General features: G+C 43.7%; 1 protein-coding gene across 45 annotated transcripts in view; it reads left to right on the forward strand.

Moving 5' to 3' along the window:
- Positions 1-27,668, forward strand: part of Ttll5 (tubulin tyrosine ligase like 5) — a 218,128-nt gene that overhangs the window by 7,090 nt on the left and 183,370 nt on the right. For 32 of the 45 annotated variants that reach the window (NM_001427290.1, XM_087552823.1, XM_087552827.1 and 29 more), the window contains 4 exon segments: positions 11,280-11,362; positions 12,725-12,831; positions 16,542-16,672; positions 23,936-24,018. In NM_001427290.1, coding sequence (NP_001414219.1) covers positions 11,280-11,362; positions 12,725-12,831; positions 16,542-16,672; positions 23,936-24,018 — 404 coding nt within the window. 45 annotated transcript variants of the gene reach the window in all.

Raw genomic sequence — 27,668 nt, forward strand, 5'->3', positions numbered from 1 at the left:
TGCTAGCTAGAGTCTACCATCATTCTTTTCTGTATTAGCAATTGCCCTGGCATAATTAGTTCAAGACAGTATTCTTTTCCTATTGAGTGGCACTGTTGTCAGAATCACTTGACCATCCATTTATGAATTTGTTTCTGTACTCTTTTTAAACATTTTTTTCATTTTATGTGCATTGTTGTTTTGCCTGCATGTATGTCTGTATGTCTGTTATAGACAGTTTTGAGCTGCCATATTGGTGCTGGGAATTGAACCCAGGTCCTCTGGAAGAGTTTTCAGTGTTCTTAACCCAATGAATCATCTCTCCAGCCTGCTTCTGTGCTCAACAGGCCATTGGTCTAGACGTTTTTTAAATTTGTTTTTATTTTATATGTATGTATGTTTTGCTTGAGTGCATGCAAGTGCAATATGTGTGTGTGTGTGTGTGTGTGTGTGTGTGTGTGTGTGTGTGTGTGTGTGTTTGGTGTCCCCAGAGACCAGAAGAGCATGCCGTATCTTCTGGAACTCAAGTTACAGATGGCTGTAAACTGTCATATGTCTGCTGGGAACCGAACCCAGGTCCTCTGCAAGACCTGCAAGTGCCCTAGACCACTGAGCATCTCCCTAGCCCTGTACAGCTATTCTTATGCCAGTATAATGTAGTTCTGATTACCACTGTATTACTTTTTTTCTTTTAAAACAGGGCCTCTTGCCAGGCCTAGTGGTGCATACCTATAGTCCTAGCACTTGGGAGGTAGAGGCAGGTGTATCTATGTGAGTTAGAGGCCAGCCTGGTCTGCAAAGTTCCAGGATGGTCAGAGTTAAACAGAGAGGTGCCAACTTGAAAAAACAGAAAAGACAGACGCTTATGCAGTTCTGGCTGGTTTCGGGGTTGTTTTGTGGCCAAGGCGGACCTTGAGCTCCAACCCTCCTGCCTCTATCTCCTAAAAAATGTTTTTAAAGATTTATTTTATATGTCTGGGCATTTTGCCTGCATGTGTGTATGCACCCCATGTGTGTGTAGGGCCCTAGAAGTCAGAAGAGAGTCATGGACTCCCTGGAACTGGATATGCACATGGCTGTGAGCCTCTGTGTACGTGCTGGGAACTGGGTCTGCGTGCTCTGCGGATCAGCACATGCTTTTAATTGCTGAGCTACCTCCCAGCCCTCGACTACATTGGAATTGCAGGCATGGACAGCCACACTCAGCTCCTCTTAAGTGAAATAGGAAGCTGAATATTTTAGCTTTGTTCCTCAGGATTGTTTTGGTTGTTCAGGATTAACTTTGTTGTCTCTGAAATCTTGGCCTTTGAGGTGTGCATAGATTGAGCTCTGAGTCCCAAGGTTAAGCTCTATCTGCTTTCAAAGCTTATGATAATATGGATCAGCACTGTCTGGTCGTGTAGCAGAGTCCGTTCTTGTGTTCTTGGTCAATAGTTTACATTTCAGCTTCATTGTGAAGAGTGTGTCTTGGACAGATCACGTCAAGTCTTCTGCCAGTTTCACTGTTAGCTAAATGGGTCAGTCTCTGTCTTGAAGGCATCTTAAGGATCAAATGAGATTGTCTAATGTCTGGCATATAACAGGCAATCAAAACTTAGGCTGCTTACCCTACTTGCTGAATAGGAGCTGCTCTATTTTTAAATGACCCCATAAGAAGCGATTTCAGAGAGAACTGAAAACTTACTTTTGGGATTTGAATGTTTCTCTCTTCCCAAGGGTTCTTGTGCTCTAATCCCCTCAGTGAATTACTAGGCTACCTTTTAAAGGGACCAGACTTATTCATTTTCTCTGAAGCCTTAATGATTGAAGACCACTGAGAAAATCCCTCAAATATGATTTGACCCAAAATGACAAATGTGGATAAAAAGAACAGAAGTGAGTAAGTTCAGACAGTGTCCTTACAATGTGCTGCTTTTGGTGTGCTCATTCTGTTAAAACAACCTATGCATTCCGTGGCAGTAAACAGAACAGCATCTTTGTCTTTTTCCTTTTCATTTTCTTGGAGTAACTTCCGTTTAGTGGAAAATAATACTCAACAGCTTCGTCTCCCACTGTTGAAGCGATTAGAGATTTCTGGGATGCACAGTATGTTACACTCTCCTTTCCATAGCTTAAGGTTCTGGTGGTTCATATTTGTAACTGGAGCTGGAGGCTAAGGCAGTGGGGATTTTAGTTTGAAGAACAGTCAGGGCTTCATAGCAAGATCTGTCTGAAAAAAAAAAAAGGAAAAAGCTATTAAATTTATTTTAACTATATATTATCAAGTTTGTTCTTTATTTCCCTAAGTTCCTTTAGTTTTTTTTTAATGTAAATGACAGTTTTAATGACTTTTGCTAATATAGGCTTTGGCTTCCTGAATTATTATTTTGTTTGTTTGTTTGGGTTTTTGAGACAGAGTTTCTCTGTGTAACCCTGGCTGTCCTGAAACTCATTCTGTAGACCAGACTGTCCTCGAACTTATAGAGATCTGCCTGCCTCTGTCTCCCAAGTGCTGGGATTAGAGGTGTGCACCACCACCACCAGACTTGGTTTTCTGAATTAACACAGTCGATCTGTAATATTTTTCTTTCTCTAAAATAGTAGGTCATGTGGTCTGTCTGCTCAGATCTTAAGTAGTTAAATCCCTTTGAGAAGTTATCTGGGGCATTAACTATGTCCTGCTGATCCTGTAGTGTCATGTGCTGGCTTTGTAGTTCTGTTTATCTGTTGATTATTTCTTGAATTGACTTTTAATGATTTGGTTTAGTATGATTTCTATGCTTTACCTGTGAGATACTCTAGGATCGTGGCTTTTCTTTCCATAGTCAAGCCCTCCTGCTCGTATGTACTTTTACATAGAAATAGCATTGGTTTTTCAGTGATAACACACATTATTCAAAAGATATACATTTAGATTTTCATAGACTAGCATTGAAAGTGATGCGAGATGTGCGTGTAGTTTTTTCTTTTTTTAAAGATTTAATTATTTATTCTATATAAGTACACTGTAGTTGTCTTCAGACACACCAGAAGAGGGCATCAGATCTTATTACAGATGGTTGTGAGCCACCATGTGGTTGCTGGGATTTGAACTCAGGACCTCTGGAAGAGCAGTTAGTGCTCTTAACTACTGAGCCATCTCTCCAGCCCACGTGTATAGTTTTAAACTGGGAAACAATGTGTTTTATTTAACCCAATAGATCCCAATATTACATTTACTCAATATAAAAAACTCATAATATTTTATATTGAGTATGTTTTCTACACTCACTGAGTATTTCAGTTTAGACTTCATGAACATTGTAGTTGAAAAAGTAAAATCATAGAGTTGTTTCAAAGATTTATTTTTAAGGTTTTATTTTCACGTGTATTAATATTCTGCCTCCATGTCTGTTGAGGGTGTCAGATCCTCTGGATCTAGTTACAGATAGTTGTGAGCTGCCATGTGTTTGCTAGGACTCTGGAAGAGCAGCCAGTGCTCTTAACCTCTGAGCCATCTCTCCAGCCCCTCAAAGGTGTTTTCTAGTATTTGTTGAGACAAGGTCTCACTATGCCACATCTGCTGCTCTGGAACTTTCCATCCTCTTGTCTGTTTTGTTTTTGTATTTAGTTGTTGGGGATTGAGCCCCAGGGTCTTGTCCATACAGATCTTGTTCTGTATCATGGGGCTACACCCTAGCCTGTCTTCTAAATTTAATCAAGCATTCATTTATTTGTTTAAGTTTGTTTGTTTAGGTTTGAGACTTCCTTTTACATAGGCTGTGCTGACCGATGACTTTGAACTTGTGCTCCTAGCGGCACTTCCTTGGTGCTGGGAGTTCAGGCTTGTGCCAGCACACTAGTTTATTAAGCGTTCCATCTTAAACTTCTAAATGTAATCAGTTAAAGTTAAGTAAAATAAAACATCTGGCTCGGCGTCATTCCGGTTCCATGTCAAGTTCTCATTAGTCAGATGTGGTTGGTGAATACTGTTCTCCAGAACTTGGGTGTGGAATTAACTTTCTGATATTAGAACATTGCTATACCAGGAACCATTGAAGAGTTTATACTTGTATCTTTAAAGTGTTTATTTGTGCCTATATAGAGAGAATGTGTGCACACGAATGCACAATCAGAGGACAACTTTCAGGAATTGGTCCCTGTGATTGAATTCAGATGGCTTACCTCTCTCGCTGGCTCTACTCAGTACATTTTGAAAAGCAAATATATCATTTATATCTTCCTTCTGGGTTCCCATGCTATTGTTTTGTTTGCATGCTTTGTTTCTTGAGACAGCACCTTATCATGTAGCCTGGGCTCATCCCAGATTCTAGATCCTCCTGCCTCAGCCTCCCATGTGCTGGGGTTTTAGGTGTGTAACACCATTCACCATTTATTTTAATGTTATGTTTGAGTGTTTTGTCAGTATGTGAGTGTACCATGTGTGAAGTGCTGGTGATGGCCAGAAGAGGGCACCAGTAGGGACGTCCCTGTTGTCTAGGGTACCTCTGTGCTGTCAGTTGGTTCCTTGTTTTTGTCTGCTCTGTTGCAGCCAGTCCTGGAACTTTGGGGGTCCTAGTGTTTCACATTGCTTGCTGGGGTACTTGTGAGCATTTATGGAAGAAGACAGTGCAGTCCTGTGTAGAGTTGATGCGGAGTTTCTGCACAGGTTGAGAAGCAGGGTGTTTGGCGGTTTGTTGGCAGCTAAGGATCAGGTCCTCTCTTGTTCTTACATGGACGAAGATATGGTTCTTTCTGGGCAGTGGGGTAGGTTCAGGTTACAGTACAATTCTAGCTTGAGTGTATCTGAGGGAAGGAGGTGGAGAGCAGGAGGGGAGGGAGAAGGAGAATGACATTGCCACTGCCTCAGTAGGCATCCATGGAATGGACGATGCCCTCCCCATAGGAGATGGTGGTTTGCTTTACTCAGCCCATGAACTTACATGCTAGGCCCACTGAGAAGTAATGTCTAACTGTGCTTGTCCTATCACATCAACATAGAAAGGTTTTGAAAGACTAGATTTGTATGTGTTGTTTTCAATTTTCAAAGATAATTTTTAATTCACCTTTATTTAAAACCGCAGGTCAAAGAGTATGTCTTTAAGCTGGATCTGGTCCTTAGATACCTCCTAAGTGGAGTCTGGGGAGATGGCATAGTGGTTTAAATTGCTTGCAAACATGAGCGCATGAGTTTGAATCCCCAGCAGCCACATAAAACTGGTGCCACTGTGTGCTCTTGAAACCCCAGCATAACCAGGATTATTAGAGCTTGTTGGCTATGAGCCCAGCTCTAGGTCTTGGGAGAGACCCTGTCTCAAGGGACTATGGTGGAGAGTAACAGAGTAGGACACCTGACATTAAGCTCTGTCCTCTGGGCATTCACACCTGCTCATACTTGTACATGCACCACACACACGGTGCTCTCTCTCTCTCTCTCTCTCTCTCTCTCTCTCTCTCTCACACACACACACACACACACACACACATTCTCACTCAATTTGTTTGCTATATCAGATATATGATTTACTATGTATGATAATAAGTATTAAAATATATAATCTTTATTTCACTATATATTTGCTTTTTTATTGGATATTTTTTATTTACATTTCAAATGTTATTCCCTTTCCTGGTTTCCTGTCCATAAGCCCCCTATCCCATCTCCCTCTCCCTTCTTCTATAAGGTTGTTCCCCCTCCCCAACCATCCCCCCTTCCTGCCTCCTTGCCCCGACATTCCTCTACACTGTGGGGGCTGGGGGGCATGTCCAGCCTTGGCAGGACTAAGGGCTTCTCCTCACATTGGTGCTCAACAAGGCCATCCTCTGCTACATATGCAGCTGGTGCCATGTGTACTCTTTGGGTAGTGGTTTAGTCCCTGGAAGGTCTGGTTGATTGGTATTGTTGTTCTTATGGGGTTGAAAGCCCCTTCAGCTCCTTTAATCCTTTCTCTAATTCCTCCAATGAGGATCCTGTTCTCAGTTCAGTGGTTTGCTGCTAGCATTCGCCTCTGTATTTATCATGCTCTGGTTGAGCCTCTCAGGAGACGGCTATATCAGGCTCCTGTCAGCATGCGCTGCTTGGCTTCATCAATGTTGTCTAGTTTTGGTGGCTGTATGTGTATGGGCTGGATCCCCAGGTGGGGCAGGCTCTAAATGGCCATTTCTTTAGTCTCTGCCCCAAACGTTATCTCCATATCCCCTCCTATGGATATTTTTGTTCCCCCTTTTAAGGACTGAAACACTTACACTTTGGTCATCCTTATTCTTGAGCTTCATGTGGTCTGTGGATTGTATCTTGGGTAATTCAAGCTTTTAGGCTAATATCCACTTACCAGTGCGTGCATATCCTGTGTGTTTTCTTGTGATTAGGCTACCTTTCTCAGGATGATATTTTCTAGTTCCATCCATTTACCTATGAATTTCATGAAGTCATTGTTTTTGATAGCTGAGTAATACTCCATTGTGGAAATGTACCACATTTTTTGTATCCATTCCTCTGTTGAAGAAAGGCTGCTATGAACACAGTGTCCTGTTGTATGTTGGAGCATCTTTTGGGTGTATACCCAGGAGAGGTATAGCTGGGTCCTCAGGTAGTACAATGTCCAATTTTCTGACTAACTGCCAGACTGTTTCCAGAGCAATTATACCAGCTTGCAATCCCACCAACAATGGAGGAGTGTTCCTCTTTCTCCACATCCTTGCCAGTCTCTGCTGTCACCTGAGTTTTTGATCTTAGCCATTCTGACTGGTGTGAGTGGAATCTTGGGGTTGTTTTGATGTGCATTTCCCTGATGACTAAGGATGTTGAACATTTCTTTAGGTACTTCTCAGCCATTTGATGTTCCTCAGCTGAGAATTCTTCGTTTAGCTCTGTACCCCATCTTTTAATAGGGTTATTTGGCTCTTTGGAGTCTAACTTCTTGAGTTCTTTGTATATATTGGATATTAGCCTCTATCAGATGTAGGATTGGTAAAGATCTTTTCCCAATCTGTTGGTTGCCATTTTGTCCTAACAACAGTGTCCTTTGCCTTACAGAAGCTTTGCAGTTATACTTGCTTTTTTACCTATATAAAAATAATTTTTACTATGTAGCAGTTGTTTTACAGCTCCAGGTAACGTTTATAGCTGTACTGTAAGGTAACTAATGTTATTGTCAACTCTGTTTTACAGGGGGGAAGTAGAGGCTAGAGAAACTACATAATTCATGAAAGGTCATAGGCAGGAAGTGGGATAGCTCTGGTGGTTGTGCTGTGGCTCCATCCTCTCTTTTTCCTCCTCCTGTCATCCTCAAGCAGGCTCCCTTCCTCGTGGTGTGGCCCTGAGGTATGCACAGAGGTGAGCATCACTTGCCTCTAGAGGGAACTGTGTACTTGATGATGCTTTGACTCTTACTGTTTTTGAATTTGAAAATTTATTTTAGCTTTTATTGAATAAAGTCTCACTTTGTCGCTCAGACTGGCTGTGAACTCAAGGGTCTTCCTACCTGCATGTTTTGAGTGTTGGGATTACAGGGCTAAGACACCCGGCAGGTTTGTTTTGGCTTTGCAAGTACAGAAGTGGAACTATTAGTGATAGCAATTGTGATAATTCAGGATTCAGATTTTCTTTCATTTTCCTAAATCTGTCACAAACATCTTTGGGCAAGATGGAGGAGTGGTACAGCAGTTACAGTGCTTATCTGTGTGGTGTGAGCCTTTGACCTCGTTAGTGTCTCTCTGTCTCTGAGTTTCTGGAGAAGTAGTGGGATGCTCGCTGCCCCGATTCCTTATTCATGAGCCATTTTCCCAGTTTCACAAAGTTTTTTTTTTTTTTTAAGGCAAGCTTAGCCCAGACTGACCTTGAACTTGATTTGTAGCTGAGGATGACCTTGATCTGATCCTCCTGCCTCTGCCTCCCAGGTGCTGGGATTAGGATTGTGTACCACCATACCCATTCACGTAGTGCTGGGATCTAACCCAGGGCTAGCATTCTATCAACTGAGAGCTATACCGATGTGCTTTCCACAGTCATTAGCTAGATTTTCTGTTTGTATTGGACAGATTAATAGTCCCCAAAGGTGACCATCTCTTCTTTCCCATAACCCATGACTGTGATGCATTCAGAGGGGAATGAGGGTAGAGGTGGGAGTTAGAAGATAAGGAGATAGCCAGGAGGTCCTTGGAGGGAGGGGAGAAGTGACAGTGACAGGCTGTGGGAAGGACTAGTTCTGCTCTGGGGCTCAGGGTGGGAAAGGATGTCAGAGCTCTTTGACAGGAGATTGTGGAGGATGGTTCTGTGGAAGACTCCCTTGAGTGAGTGAGGCCACATATATGGGACCTGCAGGATTCTTTAGAGTGCTTTACCAGCAAATACACTGCCAGCTTGGGCTGAGTGAGAAAGGCACTCACTTTCAGTCTAAGGCAGAAAGGAAAGCTGTGAGACCACCACACCGCCAGCAGGGACCCAGATGACAAAACTACTCGGCTGTAAATAAGTGCTGACTTTTGTGAAAGAGTAAGGATTACTCCAGAGGTGGAGCCTCAGGGCGAGGGCAGGCCTGTGAGTCACAGAACGTGGCTCAAAGACCTGGGAACAAATAGGACTTGAACTTGCCAGGTTTCGAATCTATAAATCCATACTGTGACACCTTTTTCCTCCTTAAATTCTCTCCCAATGTGAACCAGCCTCCATGTAGCTAGAGTTCTGTTCACCCTATTTGGGGAACTTATCATTTGTTGTGGGTTCACTGATGGAGAGCAGTTTTGCCCCAAGGTGAATCATACTGATTTAGATGATGACATTAAGGGATACCAAGCTGATAAATCTAAATGAGATATTTAGATTTTGAGTTGAGCTGACAGGGATGTTGGGATGGGTTGAATTTATTGCGCAGTAGAGAGGAGTGTGAATGTATAGGGAGCAGAGGGTGGTTACGGTAGGTACCCAGTGTGTCTGTGTCTTTATCTCTGCAACCTATGGCTATAAAGCTTTCAGGTAAAGGGGAATTAAAATTGTTACTTGGTCGGTCGACCTTCAAGTAAGACGATTACCCTGGATTACCCCAGAGTGTCAAGTCTAATGCAACCAAAGGGTTCCTTAACATGGAAGGAGAAGCCAGCCTGGCCAGAGTGCTACAAGGTGAAAAAGGACATTGTTGCCTTTGAAAGTCAGAGAGGGGAGCATAGGGCACAAAGCACTGAGTGGAGGTGGCCACTGGAAGCTGGGAAGTGAAGGATCCAAATCCTCCCTGGAGTCCACGGAAGGGAGCAGAGCCTGATGATCACAGCCTTGCTTTACACTGGTGGGGCCTGTGTTACCATGGAGATTACAAATTTGTGTTTAAGCTGCCGAGCATGTTTGTTACAGCAGCAAAAGCAAATGTACACCACCTGTCTTAGGCATGAGCATCTCTGTTTCTTCATAACTGCATTATAATCTACCCTGTTGTTTCATCACTGTTAGGTTAGAGTGTCTCAAACTTGTCCCTTGGGAGCCCACTCAAGCTCTTTGTGACATGTTTCCAATTAATTTTGAACACCTCTGTCTTACGGGGTCCAGCAGGATGGTTCCAGCCTCCCTTCTTTAGAGTCTGAACATTCCATAGCACTCTACTGCTCTTGACATTTTGTTCTGCACTGAAACAAATACGCAGGACTCTGCCATTTTTAACTTCAGTGATACTATAAAGAAAGTGTAATGGCAGGGGGCTGCTGGGAAAAAACTTGTGGCTGGGCTTTAGAAAAAGTCTGGCTTCTCCATGGCCATCTTTGTGGGTCAGCGCATATTAAAACTTCCAGTGGCCCTAATGTCTTTGTGGGTGCAGCAGGGGTTTGTGAAGCTTTCCCTATAAATGTTGTCCTTGATGATGGGGCTGAGCCCTGCTCTGTGTACTTGCAAGTGTCTGCATTGTACTCACTCACAGTTGTTCAGGATACAGGCCTTTAAAACACGGATCTGGAGCCAGGCGGTCAGGCTTGTGCTTGTAGTTTCAAAACTTGGGAGACTGAGGCAGGATCATCTATCACTCCAACCTGGACTGGAGTAAACTTTGTCCCACAAACAAACAAACAAACAAACAAACACAATGGCTAAAAGAATTTCCATAGAATTTTTAGCTAAGATTGTTTGTAGGGGCATATAGAAAGAATTAATTCCATAGCTCAGAGTAAATGTTCACATGATTATTGATTTTCCTTTCACACACTGTCACGGCACAGCTTCTGTCTCCAGGGGCCAGCAGGAAGTGTGCACAATGTCGGGAGGCTGGTGAGAAGCTGGACAGGAAGCATGCGCAGGCCTACTTAAAAGGAGCAGTTGCAGGTCTCTGCTGGCCTTTCCCATGGGAGAGACCTCTGGTCTGAGATGTGCTGATACTCGGCATTTGCACCAGGGAGGGTTGGATGGAACTGGAGCTCTTATCCTTGTCAACGCAGCACCTACAGTTCTCAGTCTGGAAAGCAGGAGGGCTTCTTCCCGCTGTAATGATTTTAAGGTGGATAAATAGACAAATGGATAGAAATGAAGTGGGTTGTATTGAAATACAGTAATTAAAAAGACAAACAGCCAAATATGGTGGTGCAAGCCCGTAATCCTTGATGCAGGAGTGCACAATAAAAATGTGTCCCAACCCCCAGATCCCAGACATACTGTAGATTTTGCTAATGCGCTAGTTTGTTAAACTTGTGAGTACTGTGAATGCTGCAGCCGCTGGGAAGTGAACTTAATGCCTAGTGTCGATCTCTTCATGTTTGACAGCACTGCCACACTATCTGCTTCTGTTGCTGACATTCCTTATTGAAAGCATTGTTAAGTTTCATCTGGAAACAGGTGAAAACAAAGATGTAGGCTTCTGTCCCTTTTGGTATTGAGTGAACTTTGTGGTCTCAGCTTAAGAATGCTTGCTTGGGGGGTTGGGGATTTAGCTCAGTGGTAGAGCGCTTGCCTAGGAAGCGCAAGGCCCTGGGTTCGGTCCCCAGCTCCGAAAAAAAGAACCAAAAAAAAAAAAAAAAGAATGCTTGCTTGGTCTTTGGATGGCAAGAAGACAGGGCTTGTCCTGCAAGCCTGAGGCCTGAGGACCCGAGTTCAGTGCTTGGAGCCCATGGAAGGGAGGAGGAAGGGAAATGACTGCACAGAGTTGTCCTGTGTCCTTCTGCACAGGGCTTCTGTGCAGGGCTTGGTGTGCACATGCCCCTCCCCCATCACAACACACTGCTTACAGTATGTTTATTGTATTGGTCCAAGCATCCTCAGCTGATGTATGGTACACTATTGAGTAATTAAGCAAACTTCCATGTTGCTCTTTTCTTTTGTCTTTGTAATTAAACTTTGCGGCTACTAAACTTGATTCTGTGCTTTTCTTTAGAACGTTATCATTTATCTTATAAGATTGTGAGAACGGACAGTCGCCTGGTGCGAAGCATTCTGACAGCCCATGGATTTCATGAAGTAAGCTCATTTTTATGACCTCACCTCACCTGATCACTTCAAAAGCTGAAATCCTAGCTACCTAACTGACTTTATCCATCCGCAGAGGCAGGCAGCACTAGGAAGCCAACGGGACCAGTGATTAGAGGCTCTACAGAACCTGGCACTACCAGCAGTTTCTCCTTGTGGCACATGGGAAGCATTTCCACAGGACCCCCCTCCCCTTTTTCATGTGATGTTCTTAGACTTGGGCAGAGTTGCCCATGACAAATTTTCTGATAAAACAGAATTAGACTCTAACCAGACTCAAAGGCAGAGTTGTAGAATGCTGTGGAAATGGTGGCTCATAGAAGCAGAGGCTGTTTTAGAAGGAGAGAGGTGACAGCATCCTTGGGGACCAAAGGTCAGTGATCTCTAGGGTTATCTCAAGACACTGTTGTGAAAGTCACTGGACTCTATTCATTGTCCTTGTGCCTTTTTTTGTGATAGGATTGTTGGGCTTAGGTCGTAAGTCTCAGAGAAGAGGATGGGTGGGTGACTGACAGGTACTTTAATATCCAGAATCAAGTCATCCCCTGTGGAAACTGGGAACTGAAATGTGGTCATTGACAAGGATAGGTGCAGGTGCCCTGTAGTCCATTACTGCTGATCCTACTGCTGAAAGCCTGCCTGCTAGCTGCTTATTCTCGGTTGGTATCAACAGGGGACACTTGGGGACCTCATACTCTTTATGTCCTGTTTTGGTGCTTTTCTATCTCCAGCGTTTGCCATTGTCCTAATGTGTTGTATGGTCAGAGTACATAATTAATAATGAATGGACAAATGGATTCTAATGAATGAAGGGAATCTAGGGCTTAAAATTGTTTATATTCACTGTTGTAATTCTTAGTTACATGTCTGTATATGGGTCTGTGCATGGGAATGTAGGTGCCCATGGAGGCCAGAGGCATCAGCATCTCCTGCAGCTGGAGTTTTAGGTGGTTATTGAGCCACCCAGTGGAGTTGCTAGGAATTGTTCTTTGTAAGAACAGTACATACTCCTAACCACTGAGCTTGGCTCAGTGGATTTGGCTTTAGTTACGATGTACAAGGACATAAGGAAGGTCTGAGAAAATGGAGTTTGAGGTTCAGTCTTGAGCATACTTTGATATGTAAGTGTGTTAGAGATCATTGACTTGTGCAGAAGGGTTTGAGCTCTCCCTAGCTCTCTCTCTTTAACCCTCATTATCTTGTTTGCTGCAGTAATCAGTAGGCTTGTGTAGGAACTGGGTCATGCTGAAAGGCCTCTGTAGGTGAGAAACCGCTGACTCTCTGCCTTTGCCCCTCTGGAGACGGCTGCTGCTGATTTTGTTTGTTTGTTTTCCATGTGTCTTTTGTGCCTAGGTTCACCCAAGCAGCACTGACTATAACTTGATGTGGACAGGATCCCACCTAAAGCCCTTCTTACTTCGAACCCTCTCTGAAGCACAAAAGGTTAACCACTTCCCCAGGTAATGCTCCTCTTGGTTCTCTGTAGGGTTTAAAGGTGGCTGTCATTGGAACACGTAGCCAGTGGAGAGATTTAGTGTTCTTAGGGGGAAATGGAAAAAGAAGCAGCTTAGGAAGTGCCATAGCCCACACTTGAGACTGGGATGTTCATATCATATCCTTATGAGGTATAGACTCTTCAAGGACTATGGAGATGTGCAAGTTTTTAAAGAGACAGTTTCTAATTCTCTTTCCTAAAATTGAGGCTGTTCTCAGCATCTCATGTGGATGGGATCTCCCTTCTCACCTTTCCTTTCACTGTTACATTTTCATTTCTGTTAAAGAATGATTCAGCTCATGTCTTAATATGGTGCATTTTCCTTGGGCATAATGGATTCCAAGCAGGGTGTGATGGCACATGCTTATAATCTAAGGACACTTGGGACACAGAAGCAGGAGGATGAGAAGTTTATGCCAGCCTTGGCTACAGAACAAGTCAATGCCAGATGTCTCAAAGAAACAAACAAAATAAATAAATTAGGATTCTGAAGACACAACAAACAAATTGAGATCAGATTCTAGCTTAACACTTCCTTCTTACGTGATGATGGTTTCCGATTGTTTTAAACAAACTTGAAGGATAACATTAGTCTGGCTGTCAACTCATAGGCCATTAATTTTAATGACAGATCATTTAGTGTCTATGTTGGGACAGGGTCTCATGCTGTAGCTCTGCGAGGTGGGACCTTACAATTTTAATTCTTTCAGTCTGAAAATTTGAGCATATTTATTAAAAGTCAGGCTTAAAACATCTTTTTTATTTATGTTTAAATCTGTTTTAGGATAGATTTTACACTTTTAAATCAGGTTTTAAAAACCCATTTGGGAGTTGGAGAACTGGCCCAGCAGTTAAGAGCACTGGCTGCTCTTCCAGAGGTCCTGAGTTCAAATCCCAGCAACCACATGGTGGCTCACAAGCATCTGTAATGGGGTCTTCTGGTGTGGCTGAAGACAGCTATAGTGTACTCATATAAATAAAATATATAAATCTTAAGAAAAAAACCATTTGGAATAAAGATTACAGATGTAAATTCTAAACACAAATTTGTACAAAGGAGATTTTGATGATCTTTGCTTAGACAGAGGTTTCTTAGATGTGACGAGGTTTGGATAGAAACACAAGAGACTTCACCAGAGTGGAAAGACTTTTAAGAAAGTGAGAAAACAAGTCAGAACAGGAGAAGTATTTATAAACATGTATCTGATTAAGAGTTTTTTTCCACAGTATTCAATCTCCGATAACTCAGTAGTTTTAAAAATGGAAAAAAGATTTAGTGAATACGAATACTAAAGATTTAGTATATAGATGTATGGTGTGTGTATACATATAAATATATGTATGTATATATGTATTTAGTAAATCAAACAAATTTAGCAAAATAGGGAAAACTTTAGATAGATGTGTCAAGGGGAATTTATGTGTGGTCAGTTAAAGATTGTCAACATCATTAGGCATTAGCAGAATACAAATTAAAATATATGGTACTGAATATACCTGTTAAAATGGCTTTAAGAGTTAGATAACACCAAGTGCCTCTGAAAGCCAGATGCATGGTGGCTAGCCTGCTAGTACATTGCTAGTAGAAGGGCAATGGTACAGTCACCTTGGATACTTGGAACTGTCCTCTTGTTTTTCATTTCTAGAATCTGTGGCATCACCAGTGTTTCTTTTGTATGCTAATGGTTTGCTTGGTGACTGGCAGGCTCTAGTGATTTCAGGATGGTCACAGGTCCTAGCAAAGTCTAAGTCCTGGTAAGAGGGTTGGGGTTTCAGTCTGCCACTCAACCTTCAGGAAGCAGGCAAGATTGAAGTTTTAACATGATCACCGTGACCAGCTACTTTATCAGTTACACGCACTTAGTGACGCTTCCACTACATCCCCAAAGTCCTAGGTTAGGAGAGCTAGACAGTTGAACATGTGAGGGTCCTGGCAGGTTCAGTGCCAGAGAGAGGGCAGGCAGCTCTGTCCCTTCCTCCACATGTCATCTGAGCATATCTCTTCATCTGTGTTCTTTGTAAAATGCTTTACAGTCAGCCAGTAAGTGTGTTTTACCGAGCTCTCTGACCCACTCAAGCGAACGCACCAAACCCAGAGAAGGTCCTGGGTCAGCTGCTCAGAAGGATAGCTGCGGCAGTCTGCTACTTGTAGCTAGGTCAGCTTTGGGGACTGAGCCTTCATCCTGAAGGACCCGATACCACGTCCAGGTAGACAGTGTCCAAGCTGAATTAGAGGACACTCAGGAGTATCTGCACTGCCATTGCCTCCTGGCGGTGGAAAAGCAATCCCCGCCCCCAGCTGGTGTCAAAGGTATTGAGTGGAGCTGAGAGTGGAGACCCAGAAAAGGCTGTGGTATTTCCTCTACATCTCAGAATATGGTGGGAGAAACTGAGCCTATTTTTCCAGTATCCTCAGAATAACTGCTGGCAGATCTTGTAAAGTTAAGCATAAACGTCTGTGGTGATTGTAAAATGTGTCTGTAAATTCTTTGACACTGCCTTAAAAGGTTGAGCTAAAGCTTTCTGTTCTTGTTTGTCAACCATACTTAGCAATTTGCTTCTAACAAATGAGATGTGGCACAAGTGACGGTGTGTCATTTTAGAGACTCGGTCATTACAGACATTACAACCTCTTTCTTGGATCAGTGGGCCTAGAAGCCACAGCATGACTTGAAATATGCAGCCTTGCGGAAGGGTTCACCTGAGGAACTGAAGCTCCATTGGCAGGCTCCGTCTGTACCTGTGAGCATCCTGTAAAGTGCGTGCTCCATCCCAGTCAGGCCTGATGATGGCAGTGTAGGCACACATCTGGACTTAAACCTCGTCAGCTGGCTGAGGCAGACACCAGTTCTGCCATTCCACACCGCTGGCCACAGCAACTATGTGACATCATAGATGCAAACTACTATTTAAGCTGCCATTTTGGGGCTGTTGATTATCTAGCAATAGATAACTAATGCAACTAGGTAAGCTATGTAGTGGGCCTGCAACTTGGAAAATGGAAATGTTTGCACAAAACTCGATGTTTGTATTCAAATCTATATGTAAGTGCTTTCGAGCAGCTTTATTCAGTCCCCTAAACTGGAAGTAATCTAGATGTTCTTCAGCTGGTGAATAAACAGTGGTGCATCCATCCTCACCACAGCCTATGACTGAGTACATAAAAGAGTAAAATCCTGAGAGAGACAGCCACTAGAGATAAGGCTGAGATGTTGCGTGCTCAGTGGACAGGACCCACTGCCTGGTCCTGCTCATCTGACTGGGAGGAAAAGCGGACAGGTGTTTGCCCCATGTCTGGTAGTGACTGAAAGAACTGTCTACTAGGGGACTGAGGCTACTTTAGGATGTTCGTATTGTCCTGTATCTTGTTTGTGGTAATTAATTAATTACCTAATTAATACATCAGAATTACACATGAAAAGGGGGGTTTACTCTATATAAGTGGTATCTTTGTGAACAAATCTGATTTAAAAATGTCCACGTGGTGAAATGTTTAATAGGAAGTATAATCTGGGTCTAGTAAGGAGTATCAGAGTGGCAGTGTGATAGATTTGGGGTAACCTGCTGTCTTCAGTAGCTGCTTCAGAACTCAGGCTATGAGGGGCTCTCAGTGTGGTAACAAAACAACTTTGTAGGTGTAGCTCACCGAAGTAGAACAGCTTTCCTGCTTTTCAGGTCTTATGAACTAACTCGCAAGGACCGACTGTACAAAAACATCATTCGGATGCAACACACTCACGGATTCAAGGCGTTCCACATCCTCCCGCAGACCTTTCTCCTGCCAGCCGAGTATGCGGAATTCTGTAGTAAGTGCTGCGCCGGGAATGCGCCAGCGTCCGGATGAGGCATAGCTACTTAGAGGTTGCTGGTCTTACAGCTAACTGGGGCTTGTATTTGGGTGGTGCTCTTCTGTGTTTACTTCTGATAGGGGACAGTGAGAACACAGTGCTGTCATCCAGGCACATGCTGTCTTGGGCATTTTTGCCCAGTTATCTCTCCATTGTTGAGAGTCAGTATGTGTCAAGGGCATTTTATTCCTGGGTCTGTGAACTGCATGTTTCCTTTTTGGCATCTTTCCCCTTCATACTTGTACATTTTTGCTGCCTTAGCTTTTGGGCTTGTGTTCTTTGGGGAACAAGTATCGTGTGTCTTTTTAAAACTTGTCTCTTCTTGTTACCATTTGGGACGGGGTTTCACTGTGTATTTCCTGCTGGCCTAAGTAGAACTGGCTTTGTAGCTCAGGCTGCCCTCTGCCTCCCAACTGCTGTGACTAAAGGGTGCTACCGTGGCCAGCATCTTTTGTCTTTTGATGTGAAGAGTTTGGTGATACCAGTTACTTTTTTCTTTTTGAGTTCATACTAATAAAAATATACATAGGTGTCTAATAAAAATACACATGGGCATCTATTGGTAAGTAACTAAGTGGAAACTTAATGGCTCTTTGGAAAGTCAGTTGTGTTGGATGGTGTTTTGCTAGGGCAAACATGTGAAGGAACGTTTCATTGAAATAGACACAGGTGAAAGTAAGGCAGATTTGTGAAGAAACATTTCGATGAACCAGACAGAAGAGAAAGGATATTCTGTTAAAGCAAGCATGTGAAAGGACACATGATGAAGGATTCATTGCTAACAACATAGCATGTTTTGGTCCACCTTACATAGCATAGTTGAGCTCCATTTGTTGGGACTCCATAGAGAGAAGCACACCAAAAAGCTGCTGGTGGTGTGCTGTAGTTTCTTGCTGCTTCCCCTGACTTGGGCTGATTGGCAGAGCGATGCCACCTGAGACAGGCTCACGTGCTGAGGCGAGACACGTGCTGAGGCAAGACCCGCGAGGACAGGTGATGTTTGGAGTATAAAACAGACTCGACAGTGACGGAGGCTGGGCTGTGCTGGCTTATAGCGCTGGCTGTGCAACGCTTGTGGGTCTTAAGTCTTTGCTTTACTGAGAGAAGCACAGCCGAGACCTTGTCCTAGCATCTCTCCTGGTCCCTTCTGCGACTGGAGCCAGGCCTGGCTGTCTCTGCCAGGTAGTGCCACTGCTGCTGATTCGTGTTTGCTATCCTTATTCTACCGAACTTGTCTGTGAATCGGGCTGCCCCTGTAACCTGAACTGACGATTTCCAGACAGCACAGATGGGAGTCACTCCAAAGAACCTTTCTAAACAGGACCACTTTCTTTTTCACTACGGTGGGTGGTGTGCTAGAAGGAAGATTAAAGCGTTTAAGAGCCCTCATTAAAAATAGGATTTGAAAAAAATTAAAGTCACAAGTAACAGGAACACATGACCTGCATCTTGGTCTAAAATGGGATTCTTACTCCTTTGGCCTCATCGAACTTATGTTCCCAGGCCTGGTTGAGCAGCTGGGTTGTTTCCAGCTCTTCCCCCTTCTGCTCAGGCCAGACCCTGACTCAGAAGGTGTGATATAGAAGAGTCAAGAGTGCACGGCACGTGGCCAAGGGTGAATGGCAACCATGATCATGAGATTGGACAAGTGTGGGTAGGTAGGGTGAAGGGGACCCAGGATGTATGAGCTAGATGTGAGGAGTGTCAGCCAAAAGGTCCAAACAAGCCCCCAAAGGTTTGAGTTAGAGAGGCTCTGAGAATCATTGGGGTAATGGTCAGGTGTGATAGTGGGCTGTCTGCCCAGGCTGACCTCTGAGTCCCGGGGCCTCAGTCTTGTCTCAGCCTCCTTGGGAGTTAGGATTGCAGGTGTAAACCACCACTGTCCCTCTAGGACTTGTGAGTCCAAGCAAGAATACAACCAGTAAAATACAAGAGGAGCTGTTAGAGGAAAGGGGAGTGTCCGATTTGGACATGGTGTACATTTGGGGTGCTGTGGGGAAGGCATGCAGTGATGTTTTGCAGACAGTTGTAAAAAGAATTCTGAGTTTGGTCAAAGATGCAGATTCCAGAGGTTCCAGATGAAAGGGATGACGAAGAGCTACAAGAAGACAGAGAAGCAGCCCCACAGACATAGTTGGGAGGAAGGAGAGATGGTAGGAGAGCCCAGACAGAGGGCTCTCAAGAAGCAGTGGCTCATGCACAAGAGGGAGCCTCAGAAAGGAGGTGGGCGCCGCTCCCCTGAAACGAGGGATGAAAAAGGCTCACTCTGGCCACGTGAGACTTCCCATGGAGAAGAAAGCAGTTTGCTGGGCTCATTCGATGAGTTCCCAGCCTTCCTAGTAAGGAGGGGGGTCTTATGCCAAGGGTGAGGGCAAAGTGTGTGTTGGTGTTTCTTAAAAGGGCAGCACCCTTGACAGGTTTGAGCAAGATGTGAAGCTTTTCAGAGGCACTGAGAAGATGAGCTTTTTGTCAGAATAAGAAAAAGTCTTAAAAGTTCGTATGTGAAGAGATTGAGCCTAGAAGCCGAGATGTGAAAGCCTGGGGGTCCCCTGAACTGCTGTGAGTCATAGCAAGTAGGACTTGGGGTACACAGCCAGACTCTTCCGGGTTCTTGGTGCCCTATTTCCAGTTAACGTTTGGTAGAACTGTACGTCTGTGACCCTAGAGAACCCTGCCTAAGGATCTTTTGCTCACTCCAGCCATTTTCTTCAAGCAGATGACTTTTAGGCAGGAAGAAGGAAATGACAAGGAAGACTAGGGCGGCAGCAGTATAGATAAGCAGAGCGTCTTCCTGGAACTGTGTTCTGTGGCATGGCTATGATGGAGGCTGAGAAATAGTTCTGAGGTGCGACAAAATTGGGGTTTCATGTAGTTTATTGGAGTAACTCAAATCAGTTCAGACAGTACTTTCTAAGACCATGATTTTATAACATATCTTAGCGAATGAGAAAGAATTGCTCATTTTCAAGAGTGTTATCTAATGGCCTCCTCATCCCTGAGACGCAGAAAGTGCTCCTTCCTATTCAGTGTTCTTTCCAGTGTATGAACTCGCTGCTGCCGGGACTGGAAGGTAACGGGAAAGGTTGTCAGCTGTCAGTGTCTTCAAGGAGACTGCTCTGACCCATGCCCTGCCTTTGCTCTGATTTTTTAAAAATACTTGCAAAAGAAATAGATCTTTATTTCAAAATATCAAAAATCAGTGTAAAAATGCCATCACAGATGAACTCATAAGGCACGTCAAGAATGAAGCACCAGAAGTAGAATTCAATTTTTTTTTTTTTAGTTAAAAAAATGTATTCCGTGTTGAGGATTGGACACAGGATCCCATGCATTCTAAGAAAGTGTGGCCACCGAGCGACCTCCTGAGCCCCAAACACACAGAGCAGGGCCGCCTGAGCAGCACTGGAGCAGCAGGTGTAGGTTAGGTACGCCTGCCTTTCTCTGAGAGCCAGAGTCTCAGCAGCATCTGTGGGGGGCGCTGTCTGCAGACAGCTTTGGTTGTCTTCTTAGACATCTTATACCTGCCCCCACTTCATAACTCTCAGTGTCCGTAAGAGCTGGCTCAATGTCTGTCTGTCTGCTAGCCTCCTCTGAGGGAGAAGACCGTCTTACTGCTGTATATCCATCTCTAGGAGACTACTGAGCAGATTAGAAACATAACAGGTCTTGAATGAATGTATGCATGCAGCTTAGACATTATTATTATTATTATTATTATTATTATTATTTTATATTAATAACTTCTTGAATTAGCTTCTCTTCTGTTGCTGCGATAAAATCCTGTGCAAAAGCAACTTAAGGGAGAAAGAGTTACTTTGTCTTCTACTTCCAGACGGATCCACCATGTAAGGAAGGAAGGCTCTGTGGTAGGAGCAGGAGGCTGACTGGTCACACTATATCTGTCCTTAGGAAGAAACAGTGAGCAGAAGTGGGGCTGGGCAATAAAGCCTCAAGGCCCACCCCAGTGATCCACTTCCTAGGGAGGCTCCACCTCATTCAGGTTTCCAGGACTTTCCCTGTCAGTGCCACCAGCTGGGGACCAGGTGTTCTAACTGAGCCTATGTGGGACATGTCCTATTCAAAGCACACCACGCCCACTCTCATTGCTTCCTCAGAGATCTGTGGGAGATCATAAAACAGTGACATAGTTTGTGTTCAATGGCCTCATTTTTCTTTGATTTAAATTTTTCTCATGTGAAACTATACAGCTTTCTTCAATGCACTATTTTAATGTGATCTAAATGATACTCTTCCAGAGAGTAATGTATCTCCATGGTGTAAAGCTAAATAAAACAGTAATCAGGGAAGAAGACGTTTTGTTCTCTTAGCTCTCTCCTCAAGACCCACCAGTGCTTGCTACTAGCTGGGTTTGTCTTTTTTGTTTGTTTGTTTGTTTGTTTGTTTTTTGTTTTTTTGTTTTTTTTACATATCTTTCTGAAGATATTCTTGGCAGTTCCTGGCAGACAGCTTGAATGGGTGTGGATGGAGGGACTCGAGCACTAGCCTCATACATTCTTCCTTTCCACGGATCCTTCTACATCAGTTAATTAACAGTATTACCATTGACTGTTTGTGAAAGGTTCTCGTGTTAATCAGGTACATGCAAATACGGCCTTTGAGTCACTCAGTCCTTGGCCTGCTTGCAGACATCCCTGTGTTTTTACACTTTCTTTTTAGATTTATTTATTTATTTATTTATTTATTTATTTATTTATTTATTTATTTATTTATTTATTTATGGTATATGAGTCCTCTGAAGAGGGCATCAGATCCCACTACAGATGGTTGTGAGCCACCATGTGGTTGCTGGGAATTGAACTCAGGACCTCTAGAAGAGCAGCCAGTGCTCTTAACCACTGGGCTATTTCTCCAGCCTGATTTTTACATTTTCCAATGGTTTAAGTCAAGATGACTAAATTTGTGGTGTGTGGAAATGGCATGAAATTCAGGGCATAAATGAGACTTCATGGGGACATGGCCACTGTCCTGTGTTTGTATAGTGTCTGTTTTCAAGCTCCAGCAGCAGAGTCGAGCTCTTACGACAGCTTGCATTTCTTACAAAACCAATATTGCTCATGGGCTGGCTTTTCATAATTTATTTGCAAACTTCAACTCCTCATATAGATATGATAGAGTAGATTTAATTAATCTTTCCCTTAGCACAGCATGGGATAGCTCGCTCTCTCTCTCTCTCTCTCTCTCTCTCTCTCTCTCTCTCTGTGTGTGTGTGTGTGTGTGTGTGTGTGTGTGTGTACAATGTGGGATTTTTAAAGATGTATTTTTAAATTGTGTGTGTTTGTATGTATGTATGAGAGAGAGAGAGAGAGTATGCCAAGTATGTGTAGGTATCTGAAGAGACCAGAGAAGATTCCCTGGAGTAGAAGTTACCTGAGGTTCTGAGCTATCCACATGGATGCTGGGAACCAGCTGGACCCTCTGTGCTTAGCCAGTGTTCTTAGCTGCTGAGCCATGCTTCCAGTCCCTGTGCCCGTTCCACACTCTTGTGAACAGTGGCAGAGGAAACAGTTCTCCTCTTCCTCCTTTCCTCCTTCTCCTCCTCCTTTTTTTTCTTCCTCCTCCCCCTAATCCCCCAAGACAGGGTTTCTCTGTCTTGAAACTTGTAGACAGGCTGGCCTCAAACTCAGATCCACTTGCCTCTGCCTCCTGAGTTCTGGGATTAAAGGTCTGTGCCACCCCCACACCCCCAGCAGAGGATACAGTTCTAAACATATTCAGTGTCTAGAAGCCTTTTCTTCTTCTTCTGCTGATTCTGTTCAGTTGCACCCAGGGAAAGACAAGGGTAGATGAGAAAGGTGGATAAAGGTCCATCCCTGGTCTCCCCTAAAGGTAAACCTGATTGAAGGGTTTGTGACACTGACAAAGTTGGGCATAGGAGACGATTTAACTTCTGCCAAGAGGAGAGGGATGAAAAGGCATGTGGTCTGGGAAGATGCAGTGCCCTGGGGGATTGTTGCCAGTCATGGGCCGCTTGGCTGCTCATGTCCTGAGGTCAGCCTGGGTGTGACCCTTCTGAGGGTTAGGGGAAGTTTGTGTTCTCTTGTGGGAGGAGTGAAGTAGGACTAGCACACACAGGTGGCAGCATTTGGCCTGTTAATGATTCAAGCCAGAGACCATACCCTTGAGGGAAGGGGACTTTATTGAATTTATGCTTTTGTGTTCTGAAGAAGATATTATTCTGGTATAGAAGAGCCTTGACAGTTTGAGAGGCCCAGGACACTTTCACTCCCTGGGCTGTCTTTACACTCCCCCTCTTTTCAGAGAAGAAGAGTAGCAAGAAACCTTAGCTTTCAGGTCTTACCTTTCCCTTATCCTTCAGAACAGTGTTTCAGGTTAATCAGAAGAGGGAGGGTCAGGCTGGAGAGATGGCTCAGTGGTTAAGAGCACCCGACTACTCTTCCAGAGGTCCTGAGTTTAATTCCCAGCAACCACATGGTAGCTCACAACCATCTGTAAAGAGATCCGATGCCCTCTTCTGGTGTGTCTGAAGACAGCTACAGTGTACTTATATATAATAAATGAATAAATCTTAAAAAAAAAAAAAGAAGAGGGAGGGTCTGCTAGAGTGAGGACTGCCACAGCTCTCTTGCTCCTGGGGTTGCACTCAGCAATTCAGCAATTCATGAGTCCTCTGCTTCTCCCCAGGTCATGCACGAGACCCAGGGTGTCTCAGGGTCAGTTTTCTGTTTTTTCTTCTCCTGACCCAAAGATACCTAAAATCAGAGCTGAAGCTAGAGAATGCACAGACCCCTTCTACTCAGAAATCACGATGCTTTTCTGCCCTAAAGCCTTGCCTGGTGTATAACCTCTGAAGAATTACTCAAAGGCAACGTAGTAAAAACCTCACTCGTCTTTTTCTACTGGCAGTCCTTCAGTTAACAAAGATGAGGCTTTCAGGTTCCCAAAGACTGTTTTTGGAAACAGACTAACATTCAGATTTGGCCTCATTTTTGTTTCCCTCTTTTTGTAAGAAAGAGGAAAGAGTGGAAGGTACCTGTGTGAGTGATGAGCTAGCCTCGTCCTCTGTCCTCTTCTTCCTGCCTCATTTCTCTCTTTACAGCCAGTCCAAAAACAGGTGACTTTATCTGTTGCTGTAGCTGGAGACGTAGGCTCTTTGGGTACCTAGGATCGTTTAAGATAACAAACTCATGCTCCTTTTCTTTGTTTTTCTCTTCCCTCTTTATCTCCCAATATTTTGAGCAGATTCATATTCAAAGGACCGAGGACCTTGGATAGTAAAACCAGTGGCCTCTTCTAGGGGACGGGGCGTCTACTTGATCAACAATGTGAGTATGAGGACCGCAGGCCTGGCGCTGATTTGAGCAGGTATTTCCTTCTGCTCTGAGTCCAGCAGGGAGGGGAGGCCAGCTGTGTGCTGTCCTTTGGTTGGTCTGTCGGCTGGTAGCAGACTCCTCCCTCATGGGACACATTTGCCTCACGGCCAAAACATCACTTGCTAGATGGGGTTTGTGGGAGACAGGCTTTTGTATCTGCACAAGGGAGGTGTCTTTGCTCTTCAGCTTCCAGCTCTGAGCTGTCACCCATCAGGCTTTGAGTAGAAGACATTTTTGCCGCTGTTTCTTCCTTTTCTCCTGCCTTTTCCTCCTCCTGCTCCTTTCCCTCATCCTTCTTTCTTCTAGAAGTTGCTGACGCTTTCATTGTCGACAAAATCCCTGTTAAATGTTGTTTTAAAAATTAATACAGATGGGGGCATGGCTGAGTGCTAAGAAGCCATGCACAAGACTCAGGGTTCAGGTCTCAACCACAATAATAATGGTAAATGATGATGATGATGATGATGATGATGATGATGATGATGATGATGATGATACAGAGTAATTAAAATAAAATGTCAACTCCAGTCTCATTGGATTTCCCATAATACAGTTATTTTATATTTGTTTTATAAAATTCTTAGTTGTATTTAGACATTTCCCATTTTACATTTATTATACCCCTATTACTTCTACCTGTCCTTCCATAGTCCATCTCTTACATTCAGTTTTTGCTGTCAGATTATAGAGTTATATAACATTACTGCTTTTTAATAACCGTGATTTAGTTTTTCCTCCTTTATAAGTATTAAAAATTTAAGCTTAGTAAAAATAGACTACAGCATTGGGATTGTGAAATTTAGTGATTACTTAAGTCCAGACTTGGTTTTCTTCCTTTTAGACATTTGGTGGGTTCTGTTTATCTATTTTTTCCTTTACTGTGGGCAAAAATATTCTCTTTTTATTTCTGTTTATATTTTCCTTCTTTTTTTATATGTATTTGTGTGCAGTGTATGCATATATTTGTAAGTCGTGTGTGTGTGTGTGTCTGTGTGTGTGTCTGTGTGTGTGTATGTGTGTGTGTGTGACTGTGTGTGTGTGTATATGTGTGTGTGAGTGTGTGTGAATGTGTGTGTGTGAGTGTGTGTGTGTGTGTGTGTGTGTGTGTGTGTGTGTGTGTGTGTGCCACCTATGTGAGGCCCAAGATTGATGTCTGACATCTTGGCTTGCTTGTCTACCATCTTCCCCGAGGCAGGGTCTTTTAGTCACACTCAGAGCTCGCCAGTCTGCATTGCTCTGAGGAGTCCCTGTCTCTACCTCAGTCTGGCTACCCCAGCTTGGACCTTGGCAGTGGCCTCCTTGGGAATCTTCATTACCTGGCATTTGGGGCTGGGGCTCTCTCGGCTCTGTTATTTTTTGTTTTTAAACCCTGATCCTATCTGCTCTCTGTCTTTGAAGATTTACTTAGACCTTTGATCTATTCTGGCTCCTTTTTTTTTTCTAGCCTTTGTTATTAATTCAATCTTTTGAAAATGTCTTTTCTGTCCTCCAGTGAGCTCTGGAAGGGAATGCTGGGATAGATACATCGTGTGTGTGGTCAGCGCTCCATCTTAAATTCCCCAGTTATTTTTTTTCACATTGAGCTATTTTCTGTGTGTGCAGAAATGAACTTTCTAAAGTGTTTTACTTTGGAAAGTTCTTCGATTCAGTCTGGGTCCAAAACTGTACAGTAAATAAATTATGGCCAGACCTTTCTGACTGGGGAAAGGATAGACTCCACCCCAGTCACAGGTCCTGTTACCTGGAGCCCCTTAACCCTGGGTCCCTTGTGGCATAAAACATGGTGGTATGCCTTGGCTCTCTTGTCTCTGTGACCTTGGCACAGGCTCCCATCTGACAGTCTCGCCTTTAGCTCTTTGCCAGGAGCACAGTGTTGTTTGGATTGCGTGGACGGCGTTAGTTTGGGCTTGGGTTTTAGCTGCCAAATGGAATTGCTGTTGAGAGTCAGCTCCGGTTCAAGTTTGCTTTTTATTTTCTTAGACATGAGTCAAAGAGAATAGGACCTCTTCCCAGCTCATGTGGGCCTCTTTTTTTTTCCTTTTGGAATGATCTTTTGCCCTAGTGATTTGTTCTTTTAAAGCTAACATCATAAAGAATAGAAAAGTTAAACTTTCCTTAATGGAGCTGGGAACCTCTTGCTCCAACTCTTTGCTGAGGCCGAGGCTCATAAAGGGAATGACTCGTCTTTAGGGAATGTAGGTTTGGCAGCCTATGTTAAGCGTCTCTTTCTCCCTCCCACCTCTCCATGGGCTCAGTCCCTTGAGACCCCCTGCATAGATCAAAGTACTTGGCTACACCTTTGCCAGTTCCCCTCCCCACTGGTGAAGCTTTGGAATGAATCTGATTCTTTTAGGTATTTAGTGGAGGTGCCAGACAGGAGCCTGGGAAGATGCCAGCGTGCACAAGGGGAACTGGCAGCACGTGACTCTAATGGGAACATATTCCCATCTCACCCAGAAACGGGAATTTTATCGCCTTTTACCCAGACCTACAAACTGCACTGTTAATCCTCTTTTCTCTCCTTAACTATCCCTTCTTTTCCATACCTGGATCCTTTCCCTGGAATATGTGACCCATTAGCCAACTGGATGAAGTAACTCTTTCCAAGTCTGCTGCCTGCTTTTCTTTCAGGCGTGAGGGGGAGGGAGAGAGAGAACACTAAGACAGACAGAGAGTCTGTGCAGAACTTGTAGGAATTGGGGAGGGGCTGCGGCTGGGGCTGGATGTAGATGTGAGGGTCGAGTAAAAACCTCATTCCCTATCTTTCCGCAAGCATAAGGAGACCCATTAGTAAAACTACTCTTCAGTAGTCAGAACCTACTGGAAAATATCCACAAAAGCAACTTTTTTTTTTTTTTTTAACTATAAAGGGAACAGAAAAAAAGGCAAGAAAAGTGTGGCTTTTGTGCAGTCCTGAGGAGAGCATTGTGAACCCCTGCAGAAGGAAGCGTCTTAGTGGGCTGCTTAACAGTGCTCCCAAAGATGTGCTCTCAACTAGAAACGCAGTGTAGAGGCACAGAGCTCTTAACTCCAGTGTCTTCAGTAACCTGACTAAATGCCACACTCTCCCAACTTAGCGATATTCAGATTGAGGTGAGGAAAGACCTGATTAAGGTATGGATTTTACTACTGAGGTCTAATTCAGTCACCCTCGTGTAGTTCCTTAGCCACGGTTCTATTAATATCCATCCTGAGATTGTGAAGTTCAAAAGATGGTCAGGTCATACTCTTCATTCCTCTTGTTGGGAACACAACCCACATTCTCTTGCTTTTAGTTCTTTGCATGTTTTTATCTTATGTTCTCTCTTTCTTGCTGTTTGACAGTTATTTAAGGAGTGCTAGCTGTGTGCACTTAAAGCATCTTGAGAAATTCTAATATTTTGTATCTCCCAATTCTTCTGTGTCTTCTCTGTAGTTGAGTGCATTGCTCTGGCGTGTGGCATGTGGCGATGAATGAGGTTGATTGTGGAATGCAGAAGCTAGAACCACATAGATCCTGTTGAGTGTGCAGAGTAGCAATAACAATGGATATTCCTTTTTGAGTCATTTTTGAGAGGCTCTCACTATGTAGCCCTGCTTGACCTGGAACTCACCAAGTAGAG

The sequence above is a fragment of the Rattus norvegicus genome, chromosome 6 (assembly GCF_021556685.1).
Source record: "Rattus norvegicus strain SHRSP/BbbUtx chromosome 6, alternate assembly SHRSP_T2T, whole genome shotgun sequence".
NCBI classification, from domain to species: Eukaryota; Metazoa; Chordata; class Mammalia; order Rodentia; family Muridae; genus Rattus; species Rattus norvegicus.